A 23,296-nucleotide genomic window follows, 5' to 3' on the forward strand; every position below is an offset into this window, starting at 1 on the left:
GGAATCGAACCCATTTTGTAACAGGGAGACTGAGGTCTAGATTCAAAACCCTGACCAGAGAACTGTGAGCAGGTGGGATAAGCACTCAGTTACCGTGTTGCCAGTGGGTTGCTTTGGTTTATTTTTACAGAGACCATGTTCAAATGACATTTGAACAAAAAAAATATGCTTCGCACCTGAGAGTAGCTCCCTGAGCTAATGTCACTGCAGTACTTCCTGCATTTTCTGCCTCAGTTACGAAATTCTGGGTTCAAATAGACCCTATTTGCATGGTCTCCTCATGTTTGCTTGGGTTTTCTTGAGGTAATCTGGCCTCCTCCTTGAACTAAATTGTCTAAAAGTGTGCACGTGGTATTTTATGTTATGAGTTGTGTTTATTTATTTAACTTTATGTTCATTGTTTTGTTAAGCGCTTTGTTACAACTGCCGCTGTTGTGAAAGCGCTATATAAATCATTGTATTGTATTGTATTGTATCTGTAAACATGCCCTGTGATAGAATGGTGACTAGTCTAGTGCACCCAAAACTCAGCAGGGCTAGGCTAAAATAGTCTGTGACCCAAATGAGGACAAGACATAGAGATCATGGATAGATGGGGGCCCCAAATACCTGGTGGTACCCTTGGCAACCTCACCTTTCAGCGGTCAGTATCGTAAAATAAAAGGTGACTATAAAAAAAAAAATCCCTGACTATACGGTCTCTTTCAAGTTGGTGTAAATAGCGGAATGAGACATTATATTATTTTTAATAGTACAATTAAACTGTGGAATACCTTATATGTAGTACAAAGTGCACCTTTACTTTGGAATGTATTACTGACCTATTCATCCAGTTCTGTCGGACGCTTTCCTATTTTCCTTTGACTGGTTAGTTTTCATCACTATATATTTTGTTTATCAGCTGGAGGCAAATTTAAGTGTCAGTTATTGTGTCCACAACAAATAATAACATTTAAAAGCAGACGTGGCTGCTTGTGACAACATGTTTGGTATTGGTATTGGTAAATACAAAATGGCCTGTAGTTGAATCATATCCACATTTAAATATGCTTGCTTGATTAATGGGCTCCGTGTCTATTTATGGAACGATGCCAATCAAAGTGGTGTCAGAGTTGTATGAGGTGGGATCCTCATGACATCATGTCATGAATGAATGAATGAATTTAATATCATGATGACATATACTGTCATTTTAAAGCCTAACATCTCATGATGATGCATGCTTCTAAAGGGGGGAAAGTGATTAATCTGCACTGAACGTTTTAGTTGTTGAATGATGCTATATCTAATGAGTGGCATACTTTAAATTTGCGTCGTGTGTCAAATTACCTGAAAAATATATCGTTTCCTGTTAAGCAAACCTATTGTGAAGCCAGTTTTTGCACTCATGCAAACCATAATGAGTGATATTTTAATGTGATGAATTTTGTGTAAACTGAATCATAGTAATCGGCATTTATAATTGCTGATAAAGCAGTTATTGATTTGTTTTATGTTGAAAGGCAAGACGGAAGCGTGTGATTACTCAGAGCAAATAACTTTATGCCGCTATTCAATTCAGTGAAGCAGTCACAGTCGGGCAGCTGTCATATAAGGAGCAAACAGCGCACTCAACAACCGCACTTGCGTTTCGGCATTCAAGACAACTTGTGCCATTACTTGGGGGAGATTATTTGTGAGACAGCGTGGAATAAAGACTGAGCAGTACCGACAGCCCGTTGACTTACTGAAATGAACCCCGCGGTAAGTAGCTGAGCAAGACTTAATGCCCATGAAGAACCTTCCTTTGAATTTCGCACCTGACTGCAATTTCCCCAGGCAATTCGACTCTTTCTAACAAACCCGTTTGAACGTGAACGTTTTTTTTTCTGAACACGCTGGAGTTTATTTACACTTTCTCCCTTGGGGAAGCACAACAGGTGAACGTAAGAAGGCCACGAGCTAAGGAGTAATGTTCATGGACTTAATTCAGGAAAGCCGTAATGTCGTAACAAGTTGCCGAAAAGACGCAGTGAGCGCAGCCACTGTCGAGAACAACGTTGCAATGACCACGAATATTCTAATTCTACTTATAATAGCTTCGATACGAACCTGAATTAAGAAATGGAAATTGAAAACGTTGTCGTTAAATCGTGAAAATATGAAATGAATTCCCCTTTGCTCCAAGTACGTCTCTGCTGAATCAAATTGTTTTCACAAAGACTGAAGCCAATTGTGAATTTTCATACCCCGAGGCTTAGGTTCTGCTTTGAACAAATGCGATTCCTGCTTATATTTCACCAGTGTCAAAAGTCACCTTGTTGTAAATTATTATCTCTTCTAAAATTCTCAAGGAGAGCACCATCCACGAAATTAAAACCTCATTTTATATGAAAACTGATTTCAGGCAGCCAAGTACATGTCAAAGCAACAGGTGGCGCTACAAACGCTAAATATTCAAGTGACATGATTCCAATCTTTTTCTGCTCTCAAATGGCAAACTTCGGACAAACACACACTCCTGGAATTGTATCTCCACAGATTGGATCAGGACTCTTCCAAATGTAGATGAAAATTCCAATGTAATGATCCATCCATCCATCCCCTCCTCCCCTCTAACCAGAGGTGTCACACTCATTCTTCTGCTCTACACTTAAGTCCATTTATGAGTAATGTACAGCAAACACGTGGAATGAATATTTACTTTGCAGCTTAACTTACAGTTTGTGCCCCTGCATTTTCTACTTGGACCCCTAACATTTCAAATTAGGGGCTTCTGTGGTCCGAGTACAAAAAAAAAAGTTGGAGCCACTTACATGGGATAAAAAAAGAAATGTACGCTCAATGAAAAGCGTCTCTGTAGACACTGATAAAATAAAATTTCAGACTTGAACATGAAGGAAACAATACAACAAAAATAAATGAATATAATAAAAAAAATTTAGGTAGATTTTTAAGTCTCTTGTTCTCATAAAAATGTAAATCAATAAATGCTATACATTCATAAATGTTGAAAGATTAACTCAAGGATATCACAGTTTTGAAAGATTTATTTTTATTTATTTTCTTTCTTAGAACTATTATAATTTTAGTTAATTTAATATAGAATTTATTTTGTTAAACTGTTATGTATGCATTTAAAAGATATTAATTGGATTGTCTGATTGTTGTGTTGTATATATTTTCTCAATTTAGAAAAAAAGAGGTTCGCAAACATCCAAATTCAGCTGAAAGCTAATGACTTGACTCCACCCCGATTGCCGTTAGTCTTCATAGATTCATATCATCAGCGAGAAACAAAGGCAGAGACACAAAGTGAAGATACTTCGTCAGATTATGTCCAATATTTTTCAGACAACAACTATGTGCGAACAGCAACTTTATTCATCATAGCATAACAATCGCCACACTTGTTGGAATATGCCAAACGGCTACGGCCCGGTAAAGCATGGCTAATGGTGGGTGACATTTTTAATGTCCCTTTAGCTCTCACTGTCATTGCCCACGTGAGCATTGAAGTCCCCCAGCAGAATGAGGGAGTGGCATCTCGCACACCCTCCAAGGACTCAAAAAGGGTGGGTACTCTGAACTGCTGTTGGTGCATAGACACAAACAACAGTCAGGAACCATCCCCCGGAGTGAACCCCAATGTACAGGCACTGAGCTGGTGGGGACGATGAGTAAGCCCACACCTGCTCTGCGCCTCTCACCGTGGGCAACTACAGAGTGGAAGAGAGTGCAACCTCTTTCGTGAGAGCTGGTACCAGAGCACTGGCTGTGTGTGGAGGCAGGTCCGACTATGTCAAGTCAAATATTCTCTGCCTCGCAAACCAGCTCGGGCTCCTTCCCTGCAAGAGAGGTGACATTCAATGTCCCTTGAGCTAGCTTCTGCAGCCGGGGATCTGACCGCCACCTGACCTACCTTTGGCCGCTGCTCAGCTCACCTTAGCCCCTGACCCCTTTGGCCCCTGCCATCGGTGGTGAGCCCATGGAAAGGGGGACCCACGTTGCCTCTTTGGGGCCGAGCCCCATGGGGGTCGGCCCGGCCACTAGGCGCTTGCCAGCGAGCCCCACCACCAGGCCTGGCTCCAGAGGGAGGCCCCTGACGACTCATGTCTGGGCAAGGGCAACGGAGTTCCATATATTGTACTCATCATAAGGGGTCTTTTGAGCCATACTTCAGCTCGTCCCTCACCTAGGACCCTTTAGCCATGCGTGTACCAGCGACATAAAGCCCCAGACAACTTGGCTCCTAGGATCATTGAGATACAGTCCAATATTGAGATATAGTACAAACAACCTACATCAATCAGAGTTAAGGTGATAAATTCTAAACATTAATTAAATATAATAATAAATCAGAATTAAGTTGATAAATCGAGAAAGGTACTGCAATATCCAATACAATACAAGAGAAAATTGACACAAGAGTGTCAGGGTGTGTATGTATAAAATCCTGATACAAACCAAAAGTTGTAAAAATATCACGGTTAAGGGTAAAAGCATGAGCCTTTATGGAGACTTTGACCTTTCTTTCTTTCTTTTCTGACTGATATAAAAATTATTTATTTATATATAAACACATAACACGGAGTAGGACTAGATAAGTTCTTTACTTCTTCCTACTCCCTTGAACATAATTGTGTTGAATGATGACTGATTTCTCTTTTCTTTTAGTATTTTACTTACCTTACTTTCTGTCAATTTATTACTGTATATGTTTTTATGTTCAATAAACAAACAAACAATACACAAACCCCTCCACTACGGTAAGGTGACGGCTCACAAAGGATTAGTATTGCCATTACAGTCAAACCTCTGTTTTCGACCAAATCGGTTTTCGACCAAAAATTTCGAGTTTTTTTATGCCTCGGATGAGGACCGAATTTCGGTTCTCGAACAAACTGAGCGCATTTGAATGCGTCATTTGACTCCTCTCGCCTTCCTTACACGAGGAAGTGACGCTTCCTCGTGTAGCGTTCAATTGTCCATAGATGTGTTCAATAAAGATTTTTTTTTTTTTTTAAAAGAGCATGGTAAATTTCAATACGTTGTCATCTCTGCGGTAGACCAACTGCCTTAGGACTTCTTTCTCTTTTTTACCTGGTTGTTTCTTGCCAAACTTCATACATATTTTACTTACCTGGTTGCGATGCTGAGGCTCGTAGCTGGCTAACACCGGAGTTATAGCACATCAAAGACGGGGAACACTATTTCTGCAATACTACATATCCATCTGGAGGTGGTTAATCGGGTTAGTATGCACAACATGATATTGTTGCAAGAATTGTACTTGCTTTACAAAATACCGACATCTGTGTGCATTGGGCATTTAACCAAAATTTTCTGTTCATTGTACCCATACATTTTATTTAGAGGCACCTTTCTTTGCACTCAAGGACCCATTCAATAAAACAACAATGAAAAGTACAATGAGATAAGTCAATTCAAAATTAAATACATTACAGTACAGGCAAAGCAAAAGTCATCGTATTGAGTCGGCAGTTTTAAACAGGTGTGTTCTTATTGTGATTTGAAGTGGGTGAAACAAACTATGTTTCTGTGTTGGAGTGGCAGTGAGTTCCAGAGACGGGGAGCAGATACGACAGAATGTTCTGCTCAGATTTCAAGTGTCGAAGTGAAAGAAAAGGCGAGAGATATTTGATGTTGGTCTTCTCTAAGAAGTAGTTCACTCAAGCTAGAAACACCATCTCATATTCCATTTTTTATGGGACAAACATTACTGTACTCTTACCTGTCATTTTGCGAGTGGGGTGTCGAGGTCTACCTATTGGAACTGTAACCGCAGTGGGACAGCACTTTCTTCCTCAAGTTACCCCTCAGGGAAGTTGTCGGAACAGAAGTCTGAAGTTTAAAACCTTGCACTCACCTCAGCTTGACAGCAGTTGTGCCAGATAGAGGATATTATATTGATTTATTTATTTATATACAAGCAATACCTCCTCAGATGTTTGAGAAGGATGGGTTGAAAATTTTAGCCAGTAATCCGTGCAGGTACTGATTCGACATTTTAATGTCTGTCATTTTGTGTTACATATGCTAAATCAGAGGTCTCAATGTTGCGCCGCACAGGTCGTTTATGCCTCATGTGATGTTTTGCAGCCCCCTGTTCGACATCAACAGTAAATGTTGATGCGTCCACCACCCTTTTGGCCATGTCGTTGCCCTGGGTCGGGGGTCTTGAGCGCCGCCCTAGTGGCTCCCTGGAGCTTTTTCAAAAATGTTTGAAAATGGAAAAAGATGTCAGAGGGAAATACATTTTTTGTTTTAATATGGTTTCTGTAGGAGGACAAACATGACACAAACATTCTTAATGTTTTCCAATGCTGTAAGAATGTGTCGAATAAATATTAAATTTCAACATTTTTTGTCAACGAAGATTTGCGTCATAGCCTGCGACACACTTTTTTTATTAGCAGGACTGGATGCCAGGCAGGTGACTGTGGTTAAAAAAACAACACCCCCCCCCCCCCCCCCGGCGTTTCATATCCAGTTCACCGAGGGTACTGGCAAAGAATGAGAATCTGGAGGCCTGAGAGAAGCATTTTTAAATGGTACAATAGTTAACATGCTGCAAAAGTGCGTCCCGTGCATCGTTCATCTTAGGAGCCGTTATGGCTGTTGCTCATTATGTCATGCGTGTGTAAGTGCGTGCGTATCCTCGCATGCGTTAACGGGAGGCTGGTTGAGCGAAAAGTATATCGAAAGCGAGTATATCGGTCAAAAAAGGTTGCACACCCCTGCTAGACAGGATGCACTGTAGGGAAAAAAAAATATCATGAAGGTTCATTGTGTATTTGTAGCCAACTTACTCATTTTGATAGTAAGCTAATATAGCTAATATGGATACATACAGGATGTGTTGGCTTCATTAAAAGGCTTATTTATTTTTTGCAGCTCCAGACATATTTGGTTTTTATTTGTTTTTTGGGTCCAATATTGCTCTTTCAACATTTTGGATTGTCGACCCCTGCCCTGGGTGGTTTGTATTTCGTGCGTTTGTGCGTGTGCATGTTGTTTCTCGAGTTTGTCTTGCCATTGCTCATGTTCGTGACAACATTTGGCTAATCATAATTCTGAAATGACACCAAGTAGAAGGAAAATATATTCTGTCACCCAGTCCTCGTCATGGCTTTTTCAAAAGTCGCCATGAAGAGAAAGGTTAAGCTCTGTCCACACGACAGGATAATGGACCCGATTTCAGCTTCGAATCTCCCCTTCTGCTAATCAAAGGTCGGCCCCAAATCTCGTAATGGCTCCAAAGGTAATCTTAGCAGGTAATCCTGCCGTGTGTGGTGTGCTCAGACTGATCTCAACACCTCGAGAGGACGTTCGACCTCGAATCGGGATATTCAACATGTTGGACCCACTTCGCACAGTTTGTGGTGTGCCCAGAGGAACATTTGCATGCAGCCGGTTGACAGTGATGTGCAACCAATCAACAACCAGTCAGATTTTATACCAATTTGCATATTTATATAAGGGTGAGAGAGAGGGGGCGAGGTGTCTGATGCACCAACATTTTCGCATTGATTGAGATTTATGAAAGGAAGTTGCTTAGCTTCATGCGCATACAGATTCATCTATCCAGATAGTTGTGTGTGTGTGCGTGCGTGCGTGTGTGTGTGCATTTTTCTGGATTTGGCCGTTTGCGGTGTTTTAGTCTGAAAGGTACGAATTCTTTGCACATGAGGCCAGGGGTCAACAATGTTCACATTCTGAAGAAGTTTTTCTGTTATATAATAAAGATTGAGGAATTGGATTGATTGTACTTTTGGGGGGGGGGGGGAATACTTGAACCCCTTTTTTATCGAATACTTGTTTCAACCAAGACTCTATCTCCATTGGGTCCCACATAAGTTTAGTTTGAGACCTCTGTTCAAAATAAATACATTTCTCAGTTACAGTAGATGGAGACAAAAAGTCATCAAAGCAAAATAATTTGTCAAAATGGACTCTGACGAAATTCTAAGCGGTACGCTCACTTTGAGGATTTTCTGAAGTATACACTTCGCAAGTGTTCCTGGTTTGTAACAGAGATCAACCCTTAAAGGAGAAGTCAAGTCAAACATTTTCTATTTGTTGGATGCGGTCCCACAAGTATAAACATGATTTTGCTTCTTCATTCATATTCCAAAAATGCAATATGAATCAAAATCCCGTGTTAAGACTAGTGGGGCCACATACAACATATTGCAAGGAACATGATTTTACTTGACACACCCTTTAAGGCAGCAACAAAACCTAAATATGTAAAGCAGTTGGAACGAGGGCTGCCCGATATTGGAAGAATACACGGTACGGGTGTTGAATATTGCGATATTTAACATGAACCTAAAGAAATGACAATCTTATCTATTGAAAGGAAAAAAAAAACATGTTCATGTGGCACAGTAAGCAGGCTCACCTTATCTAAGGAATTTTAAAAACTAAAAAGGTATTTGTGAGTTGTGTCCCTACATGTTGTTCATCTATTGGATGCCAATGTGGATTTAATGTTGCATCTGATTGGATATTGGCTGTCAGATAAAAGCATACAATTCTGCCATAACACTATGTATTTTAATATACACGTATTTTGCAGCCCTTTTTAGAACATACCATTGCCTATCAATTATTGATCAAATTACAGGAAATATTTGTATGGCAATCACGTCTATGACGTTAGCATAAAAAAGTGAAATGAAGAATGGTGAGTATGGCTGTAACCGAGCAAACCCGCTTGTGCCGTGTGGCGACGTATTCTGATGTTGCTGGTGTAGTTCTTCGTGCGCTTTTTCCAAACACGAAGCGTCTTAGTATGTCAGTGCTGCTGTTGTACATATCAAAAGTAATGTACTGTATGTGTATAGTATTGGCAAAGTATTACATATTCTGTCTATAGTATTTGTTGGAGGGCCATTCCTTTCTGTTCTATATCTGGTTTTCTCACCCTGCTTTGAATTTCAAAGCTATGACAAGGTCTGGATAATATGAGAGTCATGTTTGGAATTACTGGAATTAAAAATTGTTTTTATTATCACTGTTGCAGTTGACACCAAAGATGTTAGTGTCACATTTCCTCTTAGTCTTTTCTCATTTATCTTTCTGTCATTCAGTGTGTGGTGCCACGAAAAAAAAAATCCATTATGGCACACGCTGTTAGTTCCTGGAATGAGTGGTTGACTTATATGGGGGTGACGCTGCGCATATCAGCTTTGGGGGGAGAGATCAGGCGACAAAAATACACCAGGGAGCTAAGTGCTGCTGGCTCGCAATATGGGTAGCTGTCAGATGAGAAAGGCCAAGTTGAGCTCGAGTATGTCAGATAATCTTTTCACTAGATAGCTTGAGAAACACTTTGTTAAAGGCCTCTTTTGAACATATAATACAGACCGGGTCGATAAGCATTATTGTTAAAATCTTATTGATACCACCCAATCTTTATTTGATTTGAACAACTGCTGATTTACAGCTGTATACAAAAGGTCTTATCTTGGAATACCTTTACCCAAATAAAAAGATCATTGCATTGGATCGGGACTCAGTATCAACATACTCAAAATCAAGTGACTTGGATTTGAACTCTGGTTTAAAAAAATGTGATCTGGACAACCCCAGTGCAGTGACATCATTATTATTGAATGATTCCTAACAGATAACATGATCTTACTTTCCTGGGTATCTTTTTGCAAACATGGTTTTGTTTGATTACGATATGCGAATGTCTAGCTTTTTTTTCTATGATTAATTTTTAATGGTTATTATCCATTTCTGGTGTACTATGGAAGTGTGATGCTGACACATTTATGGGATTAATCCAGCCTCTGTCATCTACAGTGTGGGGCGTTCATGCTATGAGGATTAGGGGTTTGATTTAAGTACTTGCATGCAACAGTCAAAGCTGGTCTCAGTACTTGTAAACATTTGGCCTTCAGAACACTGTGTTCACTCGGGCTGAGGTAGATCACAACTCAATAAAATGGACTTGATATACTTAACGTGGTGTACAGGGGTTAGTTTCATTTGACATAGGCGATTAAATAAATTAAAAAAAGATCAGGTGTTTTAGCACCTACATATAGCTACCCATCTTGCTAATCAAAGTAAATATTTCACAAAGTGATCAGTTAATTTGACTAAAAGAAAATGAATGATAAAATCAGTTATTTTGCACTTATGTGTTTGATTCAAAATACCGTATTTTCCGCGTCCGTTCAACTTGAGAGGCGTTCATGACTGCCTCTGAAAAATTTAAATTACCTATTACTGGACGTAAATGAAACTGAAAATTGAAAATAATGCATCAAAACGGAAAATCAAGCGAGGAAATCACAAAATACATTCTATCCCCCTACAGAATTTATTTTGTGATTTCCTCGCTTGATTTTCTGTTTTGATGCATTATTTTCGTTTTTCGGAGGGGGCCTCTTGAGTGGAACGGAAGAAAGTATGGAGACAGACAAAGACGTACAGTACCTGTATTTGCTGAGACTGCGAAAACCATTAACAAAGTCTGCGTTTAAAAAAAAGAATAAAACCACAACCACAGCTCTCCTTTTTTCAACAAATACAGGTGCGTCTTTGCTGGTCTCCTTCCCTTCTTTTCTTCCTGTCAACTCGAGAGGCGTTCATGACTGCCTCCGAAAGACGCATTGGCATTTCCTTGATCGTAGCTCCAACAGTACGAACAGATAAGATAAGATAAGAAAACCTTTAATAGTCTCACAATGAGAAATGCCCACTTCACAGTGGCGAAAGTTATGAGAGGAAGAAGTAGAAGAACAAAATAAATAGGAGCTGCTGGAAAGGCAGCCACTCTCGCGGCGCCATCTTGAAGTCAAAATAACACAAGATGTCAGTCGTAGTTACTTATTCCTTTGTTGTGTATTCACAAATGATGAAATCTCCATATAGATTCTGTAGGGGGGGCTATAGAATTTATTTTGTGATATCCTTGCTTGCTTTTCAGTTTTTATGTATTTTTTTCAATTTTTGTAATTTCATTGAAGTAATCATTAGTCTGCGTTTTTCGGAGGCGGTCTTGAATGCCTCTCGAATCGAATGGAAGAAGGCACGGAGACAGACAGACGTACCTGTATTTGTTGAAACTGTTTTAAAAAATTAACACCACAGCTCTCCTTTTTTCGGAGTTGCAACACAAACTTATTTAATAAAGCAGCGGCACAGTTCACTGAACCAACAGCAAGTTATAACATTGGAAGCATGTCTCCAGGAAGGAGCCATCTTGGAGTCGACGTGTTACCGTAATGACCATACAAAAGACGCACCGGATTTTAAGACGCTCGGTGAGCTTTTAAGAAAATGGAAGACTTTTTGGTGCGCCTGTAGTGCGGACATAAAAATCAGCACACAGAAATTTTCCATCTGAATACACAGACTGTCATGAATTGTGTTGCCCGTCCATCCAGTTTCGACATCAATTATTCTCAGTAATGTTTCAGGCGAGCTGAATCCTACCTCTGAGTTTTGGCAAGGTTCTACCCACCCTTGACTGCTCACCAGTCAAGTCATGAGGCACAAGAAAACAAACATGTGGCTCTTCAGTTATTAACATACATTCTGATTTGAAATTAGCCCATTCATCCAAAAGATGTCAAATGACGGATGTGGGTAAAAGGGCTTAACTAATGTAAGAGTATATTTACACCATTTTGCTTTCGACGAAGGTGGGGAACATATAAAGTCAGGCTGTTTTTGTCCCTATTTTGCCTCTTCCCGACCATGGACGCCAAACACCCTCTTATGTTTTATAAGATTATCCTTATTTGTGAGCTGTTTTATAAGTGGATTTGTCCCGACAACAGGGTCCAAATCAGTCGGGGTCGACAATTTTAAATAATGACGTGTTCAATCATGATGATGTCTTTTGTATGCGTGGGCTGATGCAAAGTTTTCCTGAGCAACTTGACTAACTGTACTGATGAATGACGAAGTGCCGGTAAATAAAACAAGTAGCCTACATGATGTTCTACCATCCATTTTCTGAACCTCTTATTCTCACTTGGGTCGTAGGAGTGCTGGAGGCTATCCCAACCATCTTTGGGTGGTAGGCGGCCTACCCGCTGTCGTTTTTGTATAAACGTGGGTTCCCTACGGGACAGGAAGTATTTTCCAAAGCAAGTATTTCCTTGCTGACATTGCCTCTGTCTTTGGAAACACTTGGCAACCATCGGCATATGCCCGGATAGTCCTGGTCGTGTTTGTGAAGTCACATGTGATCACGCACGTGACTTCTCTCCTTTAGAGGGCTGGATTATTGACCGGTGGTGGAAGAGAATCTTTGTGTGTGGGTCGATGTGTTGAAATTACTTGAGCACCCCACACACAGTATGACCAAAGCTAGCAAATGCCCCCCCCCCCTTTTATTTTAGGTTTGCCAAAGATAAAAACTCTAACATCAGAAAAATCCTTAACTGTGTACCCTTGCTCGGGGGAACTGGGAAAGGGTACAACACACTTTATCTGTAATTAAACATGAATCACCAACTCCACTGCTCATACCCCTCCCACCTTATACAAAGCTGTAGGTGATGAAGGGCATGCATTTTGTGACAGCCTTTTATCTACATGTTCGACATTGGGTGTGTCATCCTCCACTGTGGGTCGCAGGACTGGGCCGTTTCGGATGTGGCTGATAGATTGCCTGATACCGCTGAGCACTACGGCTATAAATAGTTTATATTTAGATTTAATAGCCAGGAAGCACGTAATTACCTACTGTCAGCGCTGCTTTCTCCCAGTATAGTGAAACCATCTACAATTTCTTTATATCAAGTATATTCTTTGAGAATTTGTGACTTGATTGCTTGTCCAATCAGTACTGCGGGAAATTTAGTTTGCTCAGTTGTCAACGTATGCCTGTTGTGATGGTACGTCTTGTGATTTAAAAAAAATGTTTTAATTAGAGCTGCCAGTTTAGCGTGTTATTATCTGCATTAATTTAAATGAATTTAAACGTGATTACATTTTTTCTCGCGAGATTAATGCAGCATACGTCACAGTGGATTTTACATTGCTCTATCAATAAACCGGAAACAAAACAATGCGCGCTGCACAAGTCCACACCCATGTCTGTTTTGCCAGCCATGGCAGCGCGCGACACAGAAAACGGATAATTAGAGAGTTTATGAATGGAAAGTTTACTTTTAAAAAGTTGCCAGATTGTTCCACTGACAAGACCAAAGTTACCTTTTACGTTTTGCAGTCGTAAACTGAGCTATCATCATAGCATGCATTTTAGAGTGTTTTGACATTCTTCAAGGCCCACATAACACATTGTGTTCAGTGATTATATATTCAATGAATCTACCAAATGAAATAATAGGCTCTCTCCTTTAATCAGGAAAAAAGTGTGATGTTTCCTTTTTCCCATTCTCTTATAATCAGCAGTAAAAGGTAAACACAATTCTTTTTTTTTTTTCATGAATATTGACTGACTTCTTAACCCTAGGAATGCGGTTAACCACCAAGTATGACGCTCTCAGGGCCCGACATTTGTTGACAAATCACTTGAGCTCATTTCAATAGCTCGTTGGAGAGCCACTCGCCACATATTGTGCACAGCGGACTTTGGTCATGTGTGGTAATCACCCATCACCATAAATCCATATTTCAAGTAGGTCTTTTGGTATTGTCTGAGAAAAAAAAATCCCCTTAGGCACAGGCTCTTGTGTTGGATCCTCACTGGGCTTTTTCCCCATTGATAATATACTTTTTGACATATTATAAACAAACAACAAGTACTTAAAACAAATGAGCCAAAAAGGATGGAATAAAGAGTTAAACCATTTTACAAGAAGTAGTAAGATATAAATCAAATACTACAAAACACAGTGTGAAGCAAAATTCTTTTCATCGAACTGCACAAGGAAGGCAGTTAAACAGTAATACAAGTAACGAAGGTGATTAATAATTTTATTCGTGTTTATCTTCATGCAGTTGTTTTTCAGAGCACAGTAAGGCTCAACGCAACTCAGGATTATTTCAATATGTGGATTATTTTTTTTCACTCATTGAGCAATTGGATGTAAAAAAAAAGGATTTAAAATTTCCATGCTTTTATTTAAAACAAGGACATTATTTAAAATTGACAATGCAAGAGAGTGCATTGAGTTGAGTTGTGTGTGTGTGTATATGTACAGTATATATGTGTATGTATCTGTGTGTGTGTGTGTGTGTGTATGTACTGTATGTATGTATGTATACATAGCGCCTGTCAAATCTGCCCTGACACGTCAACAGCTCGCAAACGTCTCTGAAGAAGGTGAATGCTGATGATCGAAATTGCACGTGGTCTGAAGAAAGAAGTGACACATGTCTTTGAGACAAATAACATAGACTTCTATCAAACACTTTGGTTATTTACTCGGATACTTTATTGTCCCAAGCCCTGCAGAGCCGCAACATAAGGATGAAAGAGCTCCATGCGGCTCCGGAGCCGCGGGTTGCTGACCAATGTGTTAACCAGTCTCCCATCGTTCTGGCCAAACTTGTGGATTGTAGATCTAATCAGGCTAACTGTAATTGAAGGCAAAGGTTTGGAGTGGAATAATAGGATGCTCAGCTCTTTTAGTTGGACGCCACTAAACATACAAATGCCCAAAGGAGACCAAATGAACTACTTCCTCTTCCATGATGCAATGTTTTTGTTGTTGTTGTTGTTGTTGTTTTTTTTGCAATGCAGCTTTCACAGGTCACAGTCATTCCCATGACCAGCCTCTGTGTATCACTGTTTTCATGATGAACCTCTCTTGAGTTCATAGGTCAGAGGAAATTTCGGTATATATCAGATTTAGAATCAGAATTAGACAGATGGTGCAAGGTGGGATTTAGGGATTTGTTTCAAAAACAGATTGTCTGTACTTACGGAAACTGGAAAAAAATTCTGGTGTTGAAAACTCAACAAATTTTATTAACTTAATTTGGTGTTAACTGTTTGTCCAATGTGAACCATGCTCTGCTACAAAGAGAGCATGCTGATTATTTTCTCGCAATTTATTTTTTAATACAGTAGATCCTTGAAGTTATAATTAAGGTCAATTTAAGGCAGTGGTCCTCAAATAGTGGGGCGCGCGAGGCTCCGTCAAGGGGGGCGCGTTTGGCCTCGGGGAACATGCTTTTTTATTTTGATTTTTTTTTAAACTTATACGTTAATAAGGATACAGTGTTATGCAGAGGTGTACTTATAACAATTATATAGAGAAATTATACTATTTATAGTCATGGGGGGCGTGAGATGTTTTCTTCTTCTTAGGGGTGGCATGACAGAACATAATTGAGAACCACTGATTTAAAGTGATTTAAAATTAATATTTCAATTTCCTAAAAGGCTTATGTGTGGTTGACTGAAACTGAATAGCATGGGAAGGATGAGGTTTCAGCTTCCGAACCAAAGCTCAGCTTGCAAGTGGGATTTTGTGAGTCTTTGTTCCATATTTAATACCTATCCGGTCACACGCACACACAATCATAATCCTATCAGGCATTCTGGGGAGCAGCGGAAGGAACGAAATATGTTGTAGGAAAAAAATGATCCAAATTCATCAAGTTTGAACAGTGTACGTCTGCATGCATGCAGGGATGTATGGTCAAAGCACAAGCGCACACACACACACGCACGTTTAGTAAGGCACCACATTGACGCCCGGAGGCTATTTTTAGTGCCCTTTACAAGCAGTTCTTGCCTTTGGAATGTAACCTTTCCTTTACCCAAGTTTACTGTTTTCCATTTCATATTGAAAGCCCAATTGATCCAGTAGCTGGTGCGTTCAGGTCCATAGTTTTAACTATCATTGCTGTTGTCACAGGTCTCCAAATGTTCACTCTTAAGTAACTTTTATTTTGACCTTGTAATTGCTGCACGAAATCCCCATCACCTGTTTGAATTTTGTCTATGTATTGTTTTAAAATTATTTTTGCCGTAACAATTCAATAACATTAAAATAATCCCAATTCATTTTATTGCATTCACTTGTTTGGCGATTTCAGCAACACGTCATTATCGTATAATCCACAATCATGGTGGATTTTTTTAGCACCAAAAACTCCTTCCACCTATTTTGTATTCCACCATTTTACATTCACAAGCCTCATATATTGCCATCACCTCATTTAGAGGGTGGGTTTGGTATGCGTTATTTTTGTCTCGTACTTTATCATACAATTTGACTGTAAGAACATGCTCCCAATGGATATACAGTTTTTTTCTTTGCCCGAGGATGTTACCTTGTCATCAGCGTCGCTTTAACTCGGCAACATCCTGGCTTCAGTGCCTATGCTTACTGGTGGGGAGAAAGGCCTTTCAACTCATATAATTCCTTGAACTATTCTACATGACTACTCAGCTGAGCGAGATTGGGCCAAGCAACCCGTGTCAAGATGGGGGTTTTATCAGAGACTTCCTCTTCATTGTCTTACATGTCTCAAATTGTAATCTGACCCTTTCGGGATTTGTTCAATAACCTCACTGGCATGTTCCTGGCATGGATTCTGTTCCCCCTGCAGACCGCAGCACAGTAAATGACACCAGCTGCCAAAATGCGGTAGCACTTACATTGGCCGCATGCGCACTGTACTTTTTTTTTGTAGAGAATTGCAATTAATATCCACAAGTCAGTCATTTTGATCATTCTATCATGGCAGAGGCTCTGACTGAATGTACATTTATATTTTCTATGATGCTAGTTATGAATTATGCAATTGTTCCTCCTCTCCTTCACAAAAACTGCTATTGAGCTCCCTTTTTACTCCCTGCTCAATTTGTTCTGATTATCCTGAAGCTAAGAATAGAAATACTTTGTTAGGCTAAGAATGGGTATGAAGGACTTCAGGCATCAGTGACAAGAACGATACTATTCAAGGTGTGATTTCTATCAATGATATACCGTTTGTAAATTGTGTGTGTGTGTGTGTATGTGTTTGTGTGTATATACAGTGAAACTCCTCTACAACGAAACCTACATTGGCGAAAATACCCCCTAGTGTGAAAAAATCTTTATGCATTAACACCATTCCCATTCTCCTGCCCCCCATACAACGAAAAAAACCCTGTTGCATTATACGAAATCTTTTTTTTTCTGCTCTTGCCTCGCGAAGAGATTCGCTACAACAAAGTCTAATCCAACAGCGACCTCTACGGCTTCGTTCGGAAACGGCAACAGCAACCACCACACTGGTTTATACATGCGCAGTAGTCCAGGAAGTACTTGTTATTGGTAGTTTTAGACGCAGCACGAACGTTGCATTGCTAAAATGGCTACAAAACGGCCCTTTGGATGTCAAGCAGCTAAGACAAGCGCTCTGACGCTGGAAGAGAGGGTAAAAGTGATCAAAATGAAAGACGGAGGAAGCAAAATAAAAGACATTATCCGAGAAATTGATGTAAGTGAATGCTGATCGTAAAATTTCGCAATTTCTTTACCTTTTTTTTCTTTCTACACTGACTATATGAAGTGTCAAATAAATGTGTGCTCATACTTATGCACTATTGGAATAAAAATAAAGAGTACACATACGTTTGTGTGTGTATGTGTGTTTTTACATCTGAGATCAAATTTACTACAGTGAAAACCCCCTGTTGTGAAAAAATTCTTGCTACAAACATGAGTTCGTTGTAGAGGAGTTTCACTGTATATATATGTATATATATATATATTTGTGTGTGTGTATATATGTATGTATATACTATATATATATATATATATATATAATTATTTTTCTGTCAATCAGTGTAACAATCTATTTATTTATTTATTTTTCATGCTTTATTTTCCAGAACCAGATATGCATGGCAACATCCTGGTAACAATCAGACAGAATGGGTGAGACGGAGGATGAGCGCACAGTTAAGGCCAGCCAGCTCTTTGAGAACTTTGTCCAGATGTCCACATGTAAAGGGACTCTGCAGGCCTTCAGTATCCTCTGCAGGCAGCTGGAGCTAGATCCAATGGACTACAGCAACTTCTACAGCTCACTGAAAACAGCTGTCACCTCCTGGAAGGTCAAAGCTCTGTGGACCAAATTGGACAAGAGGGCACAGCAAAAAGTGTACAGCCAGAACAAAGCCTGTCAAGGAACTCGGGTAAGAGACAGAATTGCTCACAAAAATATAGTTCTCAGTGACTGTTTACATGCTGTCAATATTCAGGTTAAGGAAAACATTCCGATCTCTGAACAATTCTGTTTACAGGCTTGAAGGGGACATAGTTACGCCATCATTTGAATGACTCGTTTTGAATGGTGATGCATGGGCATTGTAACACAAATAGAAGTCATTTCTGTTTGCCACCATCTACTGACAATAAAACACGTTTCATTATGTCACTCACCGCAGTAATACACCGTAAAAGGATGAGAGAGAGAAACTGTTGCAGCTCCGAAACAAAAAAAGCTGTTGTGTTGGTTCTTTTTAAAACATACATTTTATTAATTTGTTTAACTCAAGCCACTACAGGCACGACCTTCTCCTTCTCAGTCTTCGTGCCTTCTGCTCGAGAGGCGTTTAATGATATATTATATAAGATATATCTTATATAAGAGCAGCTGCTTGCTGGTGTGATAGGCGGAGTGACCGACTAACAGTTTTGGTTCGGCTTGTAATGATGATGCACTGACAATGACGGACGGGTGGCCCATCCGTTGACGAATGATGGCCCGTAAAAATTTACTGATGCGCCCACCTCTGATCTTTATCCTGTAAAATTCAATTTTTTTGCATTTCCAAGTAGTTCCACAGTACGAGTCGACACATAAATGGTATCACGAGCACAACTTGTTTTCCCCTTTTAGCCGTTCTTGTTCTCCTCTCTAACCCTGTTTAGTGTCTGATCATCGGCGGTGGACCTTGTGGTCTGCGGACAGCCATTGAACTGGCCCTGCTGGGTTGTAAGGTGGTGGTGATTGAGAAGAGGGACACCTTCTCCAGGAACAATGTGCTTCATCTCTGGCCCTTCACCATTGAAGACCTCAGAGGCCTAGGGGCCAAGAAGTTCTATGGCAAGTTCTGTGCTGGCTCCATCGATCATATCAGTAAGTCAATTTTCAGATGATCAATGATCAATATCTGTACCCATCATCTCATAACCAGAATATGGAAGGTATTTACATATTTTTGAACAATATCCATTTACCTCAATTCAGAACAAACCAATTCCCCTCGATCAGTCATTAACACGAGATGAATTCTGCAATAATTCTAAAATGAGAAGCAACAAGGCACCCTGATGGCTTCCCTGCTGAGTTCTGCAAACATTTCTGGTCTACGGACTCAATTTTTTCAAATGATTGATTAAGTCCTTACAACTAACACAAGACCTCCCATTATGAAAACGGCTTTAACCACGCAGCTCTTAAAACCATATCAAGACCCCACTCAGCCATCGAGCTATCGTCCTCTTTCTTTAATCAATACAGACGTAAAAATCATTGGCAAAGCCCTGACAAACAGAATCGAAAAGGTCATTCTATCTATTATACATGCAGATCAAGCCGATTTTATGAAAGGAAGACGTTCATTCCATTGCACCTAGAAAATATTAATCTTAATACAGCTCTCAAACAGAAGGAAATTGGAAATAATGCTAGAGTCAAATGGCAATTGTTATTCGCAACGTTACAAAGATGTGGATTTGGACAGTCATTCATTAACTGGAGTAGGGCACAATATCCAACACGAGCGGCCACAGTTATCACTGATGGGTCAATTTCATAACAATTCACTCTTCACAACGGCACTAGACGGGGATGTCCCCTCTCTCCAACTCAATTTTAATTGAACCACTTGCATGCCAGAATACGACAAGATAAATGATGCATTACAGGCATCACAGCATTATCCATGGAACATTAAATAATCTTGTATGCAGATGATGTATTGACCCTCCCACAACAGCCAATACTCATTAGTAAACACGTCTCTCAGTTATTAAGTAATTGACAGCACTTCATAAGTATTGACTCATCCTAAAAAAATCCACTTTTCTATCCCTTCTCATGGATGACAGGAAGTAACAGCTCTTACATCAAATTTTTACCTCCCTGCAGGAAATATTAAATATTTAGGAATCAACATAGCCCTCAAGCTGTCAGAGCTGTTTGACCTTAATTTCACAGCACTTCTCAAATAAATACAGTATGACCTCAATGGCTGGACAGATTTACAAATGTCAGTTGTAACACAAAAGTACAGTACTGAAAATAGTAAGATATAATAAGATAAAACAATACTAATCGAACAATAACACAGATTAGCATGATGCACAACAAACATTCAATAAAAAAAAAGGTGGATGAAAAGTACAAATTAAGGAGAACATTTAACATGTGTGTGTTATGCCAATATGTAATTAATTTTTTCGTTTTTTCTTTACATGTAATACTACACTGACCCGAGAGTGCAAAAACTAAAAACTGAACACACCAGCAAATGTAAAAACAAAAAAACTAAACACAAAAACCTATCAAAAAACACAAAACAAAATTGTAACAGCGAATGAAAAAAAACACGATAACAAATAACTGAACACATCAGCAAAATTAAAAAATAAAATAAAAGAATGAAACACAACGGCAAATGAAAAAAAAACCAAAATCACAGCAACAAATGACAACTCATATAAACAAGACTGACCACAGCAGCAAAGCAAAAATCACTAACTCTAATTTGGGGAAAAAAAAGCTGATCGCAACAGAAAAAAAATGTGCTTTTGTGTTCAGTTTTTGTGTTTCGCACTTCACAGCCACCATGCATTACAGCTCTACGTACGTGCTCATGTCTCTTCCAGGTATCCGTCAGCTCCAGTTGATGCTGCTTAAAATTTGCCTCATTCTGGGGATTGAGGTTCATGTCAATGTGGAATTCCTCAAACTTGTGGAGCCACCAGAAGAACAGACTGATGACAGTAAGTTTGTTGCGACAGAACATTTCTCCTCACTGCTTCAAGTGGCTTCATTTACAGTGCAGTACTGACTACCACACGTGCTGGGTATAAAGTTATCTCAAGTTACACAGTATTTGCTGTAGGCGTACTTAAAGCAAACTGTTTTTAATTGGGTTTTTTTTTTCAAAAAAATCTTTTTCCACAATTGGAGTTGACCCCAATATTTGGATAGGGGCTGGCCAGGTCCACAAATAGCATGACTGACACCCATTGTAGGGGTACGGGTGGAGGAGGGATCAGCATTCAGTCTATTCAATTGTTCCTCACTCAAATCATAAGTCTGGCACTGAAACAGTCTCTTATGAAAGCGTTCCCATACTCAATCCCATGTTGCCCACTCTGAAATCAAGGGAGTATCATTACTGTTGAAGACATCACTTCCAACTGCCTGTCATCTTCTTATGTAGATTAATTTTTTCGCTTACTGTATGCAACGGTTAGAAGATAATCAAAGTGCTTTGCTATAACCCCCCCTTAGGTCCGAGTTGGAGAGCAGATATCCAGCCCTCAAGCCACTCTGTCTCAGATTTTGACTTTGATGTGGTGATTGGAGCTGATGGACGCAAAAACACATTAGATGGTAGGTAATGTGAAAGGGAATTACAGCCGGAATTATATTGTGAATTATTGTACTTGTGTGCTTTTTAGTCATTCCTTAAATGTTGTCTTATTGTTCATACTGTCCACCCAAATCCAGGATCGAAGCAATGTATTTATCTGCCATACACCCTGTAGTCAAAGCACTGTTTATTTTAAGTGGAAATGAGGTGCACAGTTGCAACGCTACCCTCCATCACTAACTAAAACATTTCCTGTTTACACACTTTTAAGTGGAAGCCGAGTATTGCAAAATGTCCAGCCGAGTGTGTGCTTAAGGTCATTAACTTTTTTTAAAAAACTTGGGCTCATTGTTAAGATTAGTGCCATTTAAAGTACAAGGCCTTGAAGAAAGTATCCCCCTGCCCCATAGTTTACCCACTTTAATGATCAACATCATCACACCGATGCAAATAAAGAAGATAACCTAGGTAAACATGAAATGCAGTTCAGTTTCATTTGAGTCGATGTGCATTAATAGTCTACTTTATATTGTCATATTTCTGTACTATATAAGAGTCTGGCTGCCGAGTCTCACATACAGTATATAGTGTACAATAATGAATGACTGATGATGACAGACGGATGCCCAGGCAGCTGACGAATGGTGGGTCGGCAAAATTTTGTAAATTGCTCACCACTCTGTATTCATTTCAGCAAATTCACCTCAGTTTTGCTGTGTAAATGTTGTTTGTATGTTCTTATTGTGCATGTTGATCTGAGGATTTTGAACGACCATTTAAAGTCAATTTAAAAATTGAGGCGAGTCAAACAAAAGCTGAAAATCCATCCAACCATTCATCCATCCAGTCATATTCTATACCAGATGTGCTTAATAGGTTGACCTCCAAGCTGCATCTGGTCCACTGGCCACATTTTATTCCGGCCGTTGTCAAGATCAGGTGATTGGGTGTTTTCACAGTACTGTAGTAGTATGGCTGTAAACTACAGCTCACACAACCCATGAGCCACATATTTTGAATACCAATCTACTTTTTCTTATTGAAAATGTCCCATGTTCCAAAATATGATCAACTAGGTCATGTTTGGCCAGAAGCATACAATTATTTGCTAGAGACAAATTATTATTAGGCCAGTTCGTTGTTCAGCTACGGTCTAATCTCAAACGATTTATGATTCCCCTGAAATGGTAGAATATAATTTGTACTTCAAGTTGCATTCACTTTGGCTGTAATTGGTCACATTTCTTTCTTTACTTTGGGTAGGTTTCAGCCGCAAGGAGTTTCGAGGAAAGCTGGCCATTGCGATTACGGCTAACTTTGTCAACAGAAACACCACGGCAGAGGCCAAAGTGGAAGAGATAAGTGGAGTGGCCTTTATCTTCAACCAGAAGTTCTTCCTTGAACTAAAGGAAGAAACAGGTCAATAAACAAAATATAGCACCACTAAACTGTGTGTATGTGCGTGCGTGTCTGTGTGTGATATAAAATTGTCATATACCGTATTTCCTGGACTATGAGCCACGACTTTTTTTTCCCACACTTTGAATCTTGCGGCATTCTGTGACACTATTTTTTAATGATATTAATAAGATGCTTTGAAAAACACACCAAGAAAACATGATTGTGTATCTGTGGATTGTCTGTTTTAAGTCTGAAAATCGGACCTTGTCTGTCCTCATATTTGTAGGAATTGACTTGGAGAACATTGTTTACTACAGGGACAACACTCATTATTTTGTCATGACTGCAAAGAAGCAGAGTTTGCTGGACAAAGGGGTCATTATTAATGTAAGTTGA

At 39.5% G+C, this 23,296-nt stretch overlaps 1 protein-coding gene across 5 annotated transcripts in view; it reads left to right on the forward strand.

Moving 5' to 3' along the window:
* The first annotated feature begins 1,574 nt into the window (after window positions 1-1,574).
* Window positions 1,575-23,296, forward strand: part of LOC147205747 (F-actin-monooxygenase mical2b-like) — a 57,791-nt gene continuing 36,069 nt past the window's right edge. For all 5 annotated transcript variants that reach the window (XM_086108656.1, XM_086108657.1, XM_086108658.1 and 2 more), the window contains exons 1-7: window positions 1,575-1,743; window positions 17,777-18,082; window positions 18,822-19,029; window positions 20,784-20,900; window positions 21,418-21,519; window positions 22,763-22,918; window positions 23,187-23,287. In XM_086108656.1, the coding sequence (XP_085964782.1) occupies window positions 17,819-18,082; window positions 18,822-19,029; window positions 20,784-20,900; window positions 21,418-21,519; window positions 22,763-22,918; window positions 23,187-23,287 (948 nt within the window). In that variant the 5' untranslated portion in view covers window positions 1,575-1,743; window positions 17,777-17,818. The remainder of the gene's footprint in view (window positions 1,744-17,776; window positions 18,083-18,821; window positions 19,030-20,783; window positions 20,901-21,417; window positions 21,520-22,762; window positions 22,919-23,186; window positions 23,288-23,296) is intronic.

This window comes from Hippocampus guttulatus, chromosome 4 (genome assembly GCF_054856545.1).
Source record: "Hippocampus guttulatus isolate MCC_2025c chromosome 4, RoL_Hgut_1.0, whole genome shotgun sequence".
NCBI lineage: Eukaryota > Metazoa > Chordata > Actinopteri > Syngnathiformes > Syngnathidae > Hippocampus > Hippocampus guttulatus.